Source organism: Eupeodes corollae, chromosome 2 (assembly GCF_945859685.1).
Source record: "Eupeodes corollae chromosome 2, idEupCoro1.1, whole genome shotgun sequence".
Taxonomy (NCBI): domain Eukaryota; kingdom Metazoa; phylum Arthropoda; class Insecta; order Diptera; family Syrphidae; genus Eupeodes; species Eupeodes corollae.
Genome location: NC_079148.1, coordinates 142,649,300 through 142,658,484, shown reverse-complemented (window position 1 = coordinate 142,658,484; position 9,185 = coordinate 142,649,300). Strand labels below are relative to the sequence as shown.

Genomic DNA, 9,185 nt, shown 5'->3' with positions numbered 1-9,185 from the left:
TCGAGATATTTGAATGGAATGTCAGTTTTTACCAATTTCGTTTAGTACTTTTTGAAGATCCTTATTTATTATAAAACTGACAGTGTGATTTATCCAAATTTAACAAAATATTGAAAACAATATTTTTAAAAATAAAATTAGTTTAAAAACAATGTCTTTTATGTGGGCCATAATGTTAGAGTCGAAAATCAGTTTTTACAAACTTTAAGTAGTGATTTTTTTAGGTTTTAGGTTTATCATCCTTTACCAAACTAAAACATCCAAAATTTTTGCTCTATGTATTATTTAATATATTTTAACATAAATATAATATATGTAATGTATAAATAATAAGTTTACATAACAAATACGTTGTGCACAAATATATATAAACCAATTCAATACGATTGAGCTTTTATTTTATGTGTGGAAATTCTTATAAATAATATATTTTTATTTTTAATTAATAAATATAAATAAATGGCACGAAATGGATTAACATATTATGATGAAATTCATTAAAGATTCTTAATTATTGGTAGATTTTTATAATTGACGTACTACAATAGTTACTAATGGTTTTCAAGTTATATCCGAATTAGAAAATCGATGGTAACATTCTCTCAATGTTAATCTCTTAGTTTCTGGCAACCAAAATAAGACTACTAGACATCCAGCGAAGTTCAAAATTCCAACCATTATGAAAAATGTAACATAATCGATTGTCACCGTAAAAGCTAAGACACATGTTATCACTTGGATCAAACTATCGACCACAATTATTCCAGCTATAAAACATTGCTTGAGGGGCAAAGCGAATGCTTCGGACATGTAAATAGTCGTGGCAGGAGCAAAGCCAAAAGCATTGATACCTTGATAGACAAGCAGCAAAATAGTAACAACTTCCATTTTTGGGATCAGGCCAAGGGTATCTTCGAACTCGAACATAATTCCAGCCACAGCGAAAAGTAAAGTTGCACTCATTCCCAAGGAAAACGATGATGTTGCACGTCTTCCAATACTATCCATGAACAGGACACTCAAAAGGCTTCCAACAAGTCCTGAACATCCATAGGCCAGTAGAGGCAAATTCGAATCATAAGCCATGCGGCTTGTCAAATGAAACGCCCAATGAAACGGCAGTGAAACAGCTAACGAAACTAGCGACCGCAGAAATGTCAGCTTCAGAAATACCAATATTCCATTTTGAATTTCATCCTGGAAGCTTTGCTCCGCGTTTTCCCTGATCCACAGTTTATTATCCTCGAAGATCTCGAAAATGTAATTTGTTGCATATTTGCTTTGTTGCAATCTCATCAGAGAACTTATGGATTCCGGTTCCCGATGGTTGATGTGCAAGTAAATTGGAGATTCAATGGCAAATGCAGCTGTACACAGTAAAGATAGAAGACCCAAGGTAATAGCAATAGCCCCATGAATCTGATCCTCCGTCAGAAAATCATTTGCATTATCTCTTGATTTATCAAAATAGATCGTACTCAAACAAATCTGTCCGAAAATTCCAACCCACAGGAAGACACGTTCAGTTGAAAGAATCGTTCCACGAAGAAAGCGACTCGAAACCTCTCCCCCGGTCACGATTGCTTGAAGAAGGGTGATTCCAAATGCACAGCCATCAATATAACGTCCAATAACTACGCTGAGACAGGGATCCCGAAAGAAAAGAAACACTGATCCCCCAAGAATTACCAAAAATCCACTGATACACTGAAATAAACAGACATTTTTAAGAAACGTTTTCTAGATTTATAAAATACCTTAAAAATTCTTACATTAGCAACATTTTTTGAAAACCGTTGGACAAACATCGTTGCGAATTTCGTTCCTATCATAACTCCAATAAACCAGGAAATTGTCGTATGGATTTGGCCAAAAATCGAGTTGTGAGCTTTTATCAGAGGTTGTTCGTAAATGGCCCATGCTATTTTCATGCCACCCGAGATGAATATCATCCATGCTTTAAATTAATAAATAAATAAACAATTGAAAATATTATTAAAATATCAAAAAGTTATAAGAAATTTAACACATTTTGATATATTTGGCTCCAAAAGATAACTAACTTAAAGGCAAAAATCAAATCATTACAATGCTAGTGACAAGTTTTTTTTTATAAAGGTATAGAACTTTAAGCTGGCAACGCTAGAATATAAAGATAGATTTCTCTTAAGAATACGGACATGACAAAATTTGTAGTCTGTCAGATATGACATTTCATACAAAGGAAATAGAATAAAGTAAAAAGAGGAAATAATTAAATTATTTTCTTATTTACAATTTTGATGATTTGTAACATAAAATCTTGTAATTTCAAATGATTTAAAACATAGAGACTATCAATTTAAAATTATTCAATAATATCTGATAGCTAGGAAGCTATAACGATAGCTTAGGGCTTAATTGTAAAAACTGAACACAATGAACCAACCCCGAGAGCCATTTAATATTTGGTAGAGACTATTGATTGATGCTGCTTGCCTGATATAAATTGGAGCTAACTTCACTTCCACGCTGCAGTCAAAAAAATCTTGTGAACTATCACCATGTTCATAAAATGACAATTCAGCTGAAGATTTGACAACAAGACCTCATGAAAATTTAAAAACAAATAAGCGGTTATTTATTTGCATTTTATTTCCTTTGATGATAATTTTTGCTTGGGGATTGATTTGAGAAAGTTTCTTTTTAGACTCGAACAGCGTTTGTCTGTCTATTTTGACGGTACAACAACGTCTGTTAGCGAGGTCTTCGTGTGGCAATACCCTTTAGTCGGATTTTAGCGGACATTATATCTTTGACGTCCTCAGCGTAGCCAAGTTCTAAGAACACTTCTACTAATGACAGTTGAATCAACACTAGTTAAAGTGACAGATATTTTGTCAGCTGTCAAGTAATTTGTTTTTAGTTTGTTTTGACATTTTAATATCAATAAACTGACGTATGAACAATTCTTCAATCTTGTGCAAATTTGAAAATCATGATTCTGTTCGAAATATGCATATGCTCAATTTTGATAAAATGGATACGTCAAAACTGACGTTAAGACACCGTTGCATCCCCAAAATCTAGTTTGTTTTATGGGTTGATGAAATAATTAGTCCGTACTTCTTTAGAAGCGGTGTTGGCCAAACGTTATATTCTATGGTGACCCGTAAAGAGCCTTGAGTACTGTGGTTTTAACAAGACGATGCAGCAAGGTGCAACATGTCACCAAACTTGTGTCACAATTGATTTGTTGAAAGAAACTTGGTAATCGCATAATCTCACATTACGGGCACGCATAGTGTGATTTAACTCCACTTACTTCACCTAGGACTCAATCAACACGCATCTCCAATTAGATCGGTTTCTATTTAGCTGTCTCTAGTTTGCCTCTCCAAGTTGTTTGAGGCCTCTTCCGTCCCTAGGGATTGGATTCGAATACTTTTTGAGCTGGAGCGGTGATGTACATTTGATTAAAGTGACCCAGTTGGACTTTTATTAACTTCCCATAGGAAGTTATTGTAATGGGTCCGATTTGTCAAATTGAAAATTTTGACATTTCTCGACGTTTCAAGGTCCTTAGAGTCGAAATAAAAGATTTTTAGAAAGATGTCTGTGCGTGCGTGTGTACGTACGTTCGTACGTCCGTACGTCCGTACGTTTGTACGTCCGTACGTTCGCGACGTTTTTTTCGTCGTCCATAGCTCAAGAACCAGAAGAGATATCGATTTCAAATAAATTTTGTTATACAGATAATAAGGCAGAAAGATGCAGAAAGGGCTCTCAAGAAAATTGCGTGGGTGTTTTTTTTACTATAGCAGTTTAAAAAAAAGGTGAAAATTTTGGTTAACCCTAAATATCTTACGAACCAAAAACGCTAGAGACTTGAATTTAATTTTATATAATAAACTGTAACGTGATGTCAAAGAAATAAATTTTTTGAAAAAATCTATCTAACGGTTTTTTTCTAAATCAAAAAAACTGAACAAAAAAATTTGTCACCTCCTAAATTTAACGACTAACATATGATTTCATCTCCAAAACAATTTTGAGCAACGGAGAATAATGTTTTTGAAATCTGATAAAATTTTGAGAAAAATCGAATTGACAGTTTTTTTTACAAAAAATAAAAATCTAAAAAAAACATTACTCAAAGTTCGTAAAAATTAAATATCGATTCAAATATCTTTTCAAAAACTTAAAATTTAGGCTTCAAATTTATTTTATCTTATAAGAAATATTGTTTTCAACATTCAGTTAAATTTTGAAGAAAATCGAATTGACAGTTTTTTTTACAAAAAATAAAAACCTAAAAAAAAAATTAATAAAAGTTGGTAAAAATTGATTTTCGACTCAAATATCTTTTCAAAAATTGTAGATATTGGCTTTTAACTACTTTATCTTTCAAAAAATATTGTTGTTAACATTTAGTAAAATTTTGAAAAAAATTGAATTGATAGTTTTTGTACAAAAAAATTAAATAACTAAAAAAAAATTTAACAAAAGTTGGTAAAAATTAATTTTCGACTCAAATATCTTTTCAAAACTATAAAATATTGGCTTCAAACTAATTTTATCTTATAGAAAATATTGTTTTCAACATTCTATAGAATTTTGAAGAAAATCGAATTGACGGTTTTTTTTACAAAAAATAAAACTCTATAAAAAAACAATACTAAAACTTGGTAAAAATTTACTTTCGACTGAAATAGCTATTCAAAAATTAAAAAATATTGGCTTCAAACTTATTTTATTTCACAGAAAATATTGTTTTCGATATTCAGTTATTTTTATATAAAACTCCAACAGTCCGTTTTTTCATAAAAAATAAAATCTATAAAAAATAGTACGCAAATTTGGTAAAATTGATACTAGTACATACAGACAAACTTTTAAGCAAGACAAATCGACGGAGGGGATGGGAAGTTATCAGTGTGGGTCGCATCCCAGCCTCTTTTTTTTATGATTAGATCAGTGTGACTATACAACCCCCTACAATTCGCCATAATGTCTTCTCTCCATCTATACAGACGGGACATAAAATAAATCTAAGAATTTTTCTCTCGAAGCATTTTAACGGCTCAGCACATGAGATGGACAAACAAAAGTTATTTCACACATTTCAAAAAGTCAGTATTGTTTGCCCGATCCTGAAAAAAGGAGACCCTCTAAACTGCACCAACTATAGAGGAATCAGTCTACTTAACATCGCCTATAAAATCTTCTCTGCCGCAATATGTGAACGTCTAAAGCACATCGTCAACAACCTGATAAGTCCCTTATCAGTGTGGTTTTAGACCAGGAAAGTCCACAGTTGATCAAATATTCACATTACGGCAGATCCTGGAAAAAACCCAAGAACACCAAATCGACACCCACTATCTTTTCATCGATTTCAAGGCCGCATATGACAGCATATACAGGGACGACCAGTATAGAGCCATGTCTAGTTTTGGAATCCCTGCCAAACTCGTTCGTTTGTACAGGATGACCATGGAGAATTCGCACTGCGTTATAAAGGTTGGAAACAACTTAACACAACCTTTCGATGTCAAAAAAGGTTTAAGACAAGGTGATGCGCTGTCATGTGATTTTTTTAACATCGTGCTTGAAAGAATAGTGCAGAGCTTACACGTCAACCCTAGAGCCACTATCTTTCAAAAGTCTGTCCAATTACTAGCATATGCGGATGACATTGACATAATCGGAAGAACTCAGCGTGATGTCAATGAGGCTTTTGTGAGTATTGAGGCACAGGCGGCAAAAATGGGTTTAACGGTCAATGAGGGCAAAACAAAGTACATGCTGTCGTCTAGAAAGGACATACAACACCGACGTTTTGCTCAAAACGTCACCATCGACAGACGTAACTTTGAGATAGTCAAGGACTTCGTCTACCTAGGCTCCGCTGTAAACGCAGAAAACAACACCAGCGCTGAGATCAAACGCAGAATAACTCTTGCTAACCGCTGTTTCTTTGGGCTAAGAAAGCAATTGAGTGGTAAAGTCCTCTCTCGAGATCAAAGTGTTGCTTTATAAGACCCTTATCATTCCCGTCCTGCTATACGGTGCAGAAGCATGGACTATACGAGTAACAGAATCGGATGAAAGCACCTTGGGTCGCTTCGAGAGAAAAGTTCTTCGTGTGATCTATGGTCCCGTATGCATCGAAGGGGAGTGGAGGAGAAGATGGAACGACGAGGTGTACAGGCTGTACAGCGACGTACGAGTAGACTTAGATAGAAGGGTAAAAGTCCAACGACTTAGATGGCTGGGTCACGAAGAGCGCATGGAAACCAATGCTCCGGCCCGAAAAGTCTTCGAATCCGCACCAACAGGATAGCGCAGTAGAGGAAGACCGCGGATCAGGTGGCGCGCACAAGTGGAAGGTGACCTCACCCAACTTGGAGCGCGAAACTGGAGACATCTAGCCAGGGACCGAGCTAGATGGAGAAGTTTGAGAATAAGTATGTTGGGTGAGGCCCTAGTTTACACAGGACTGTAGCGCCACCTTAAGTAAGTAAGTAAGGTAGAAAATGTAATTGAAAATTGAAACTCCAGATAAGACTACGTCCGAAATCATATTTAAATTAAAATGCTTATCTTTCAAATAAAGTACATTCTAGGCCAATTTAAAAAATCACCTTTGTTTTGTTCCATTTCAAAGTTATATGTATACCTCTAAAAAAACAAACCTTTTTAAATTGTTAACATCTCGAAAGTTATCACACATTATGAGTCCTAGAGATCATCGACATTGACATCATTAACTAAAAAGAATCTGACCTTAAGTTTCTTTAGGAATTCTAAAATATTAGAAAAATTGACAAATGAAGCTGAACTGTCAACTTTATCAATCCATCTGTCAAATGACACACAGAAAAAGTCATGGAACAGTTCAAAATCAATTTGTTTCTTTGTCATTTTAAGTTCAAAAGTTAATTAAATCTATCAATAGTTTGAAAAATTGTTTTCAAACATTATCGTCTCGACACCAAATCCTCATTTAATAATATTTCAATAGATAATTGAGACTGAGGGCGATGAATTATTAAAGTGTTTGTATTTATTGTTGACAATTATTGATAATATCGTTATTTGTTTAGAAACTTAAATTGATAGCAAACAATATTTAATCACCATAGTGAAAAACTTTCAAGGGCCTTAATAAAACTTGGAAACAATTTGATAGTATTTTCTCAGCAAGTAATAGTTTCATAAATATCAGAACTTTCACTTGAAGATGTGTCATTTTATATGGCCCGAAAAAAAGCTTACAATTGTTTTGAATTATTATTGTTTCTTTTTTTCTAAGAATCTTCAGCAAAGAAAAATATTCAAGCACACGTGATGTTAATAAATCCAACAGATACGAGTAACACACAAAAACCGAAATAATTATGTTTTTTTAAACTAATTGAACTTTAACACACAATTAATCGTTTATTTGGCGCATTTCACTTATTTACACATTTTATTCAGAAGCTATCACAACTTTTTACTTCGAATTCTATTCTTTTTTTAATTTTTTCATTTTTTTAATACCAATTAAAAATATATTATGATGTGCTAAAAGAAAGAAGTCAGAGAGAGATTCTTAGAAGAAAAAAAGAATTGTTTATAATTCTCAAGAGTTTTTTGTTTTTATTGTTTGTAAACAGAAACACACATCACTGATAAGCCAAAATCGGGTTAAAAATATATTCATGGATTTTCGAAAACAAAGGGAAGCCACAATGTGTTTTGAATTTTTATGGAGATAGAACATTTTTTTACGATACGCAGAATTAAAGATCGAAATAAATTACCAGCTGACAATGAATTGCATTGAGTTTTATATTGATTGTGTTTTTGAATCCACGTTCGATGAACACCCCCATATTTCGGCATATTTATTCATGTATTTTTTGGTAATTGCTTTTGATTATTTCAATATTTTTTGTTTTTAAATATTTATGTTTTTGTCTTTACAGTACAAAATGTGAAACGGAACTGACAAATAGGTTTCACCCAGTAGTTTGCTAGACCAAATAAAAATGGAATCATAAATTGGGATATTGATTGCTAAAAATGATAACTGATAATGATAACTAAGTTCTTTCTTTTTAACCTACATACCTGTATTTATTCAATATTCGATATTCATATTGTAATATTGATTTGTCTGTTTGTTCATACTTTTTTATCTTTTTTTGATATAGTAGATAAGATAGGTATATAACAAAAAAAGTCTCCATGATATTCTATGTTTGTAGTTGGGGAAAGGTTGATTTAATTAATCAAAAGCCATTTAAATGATTTGTGACCAATGCGATAACACAAACAATCGTTATATTATTTAATTTCTTTTTTCTTTCTTTGTGATAAATTTAATAAACATAATCTGCGATAATGTTTATTTTCTTTAGACTTGAATTTTAGCTTGACAAGTTTTCAAGGGCTGTCTAATAATAGATTTATGCTCTTTCATACTGTCGTCACAGTGAACAAGCAACCCCTTAACAAAAAAACTATCTTTATACAGGTTAAGTTTGTGTACAATAATTTTCCAAGAAAATGATTATCCTTTTGCGAAGTATTATGTCTTGTTTGTATATCCTCCATAGTTACTAGCTGGCTTTGTAAACGTTGCTTTGCAAAAACATAAATGCAGAAAAATTAGGTGAAACCAATAAGAGTGCGTATAAGCCCTACTATACAATTCTATTCTTTGGGAAAAAGATTTAGCTGTACCGAACTTATTTCTTCTTAAAAACAATTTTCAAGTTTAATTAAAAGAGAAAACGGGAACTTCAATATTTAAACTAATTTTTTTTAGATTAGATTTTTTTTAGATATTAGATTTTTATTTCGAAGATAAATAATATAACATTTCTAGATATAGATATGATAATTCCTGATACGAGAATATGTATAACATTATTAACAGAGTGATTATGCAAATTTGTTAGTGGAAATAATAAAGGATGCATGGCTCTTGTTTCGCTGCATGCGCTTGCCGGCATTCGTCGTCAAACCAGGGGTTTCGCTGTGTTGGCCGTGAGAAACCTAGCACTTCAGAGACGGCAAGGCAATGTTGCCACTGGTTTTCAATGCTTAATGCAGGAAGCATAGGACTCCTTAAGAGGTTATTAGAGACTCGATCGGAAAAGGACATGGCAGTCTCTTGCGATTGTAGCCGTCTAACGTCGAATCTTCTCATA

At 32.9% G+C, this 9,185-nt stretch overlaps 1 protein-coding gene across 2 annotated transcripts; it reads right to left on the bottom strand.

The window, feature by feature from the left end:
* Positions 1 to 359: 359 nt before the first annotated feature.
* On the bottom strand, positions 360 to 8,234 carry LOC129946591 (uncharacterized). 2 transcript variants are annotated; one of them, XM_056056839.1, is made up of 4 exons: positions 8,101 to 8,234; positions 7,791 to 8,003; positions 1,773 to 1,957; positions 360 to 1,707 (listed from the first exon to the last, which is right to left on the bottom strand). In XM_056056839.1, the coding sequence occupies exons 2-4, from the start codon at positions 7,870 to 7,872 to the stop codon at positions 562 to 564; spliced, it is 1,413 nt and encodes a 470-aa protein (XP_055912814.1). In that variant the 5' UTR covers positions 7,873 to 8,003; positions 8,101 to 8,234; the 3' UTR covers positions 360 to 561. The 2 variants fall into 2 exon arrangements, with proteins under 2 accessions (XP_055912814.1, XP_055912815.1); XM_056056840.1 differs by having other exon boundaries at positions 7,791 to 8,046; positions 8,101 to 8,176.
* Positions 8,235 to 9,185: the final 951 nt, after the last annotated feature.

Coding starts and splice junctions, on each gene's coding strand:
- LOC129946591 (XM_056056839.1), bottom strand. CDS start 7,872: ATGCCGAAATATGGGGGTGTTCATCGAACGTGGATTCAAAAACACAAT. Junction 1,958..7,790: donor ATGCAATTCATTGTCAGCTG/GTAATTTATTTC, acceptor ATTAATTTAAAG/CATGGATGATATTCATCTCG. Junction 1,708..1,772: donor TTTCAAAAAATGTTGCTAAT/GTAAGAATTTTT, acceptor TGTTTATTTCAG/TGTATCAGTGGATTTTTGGT.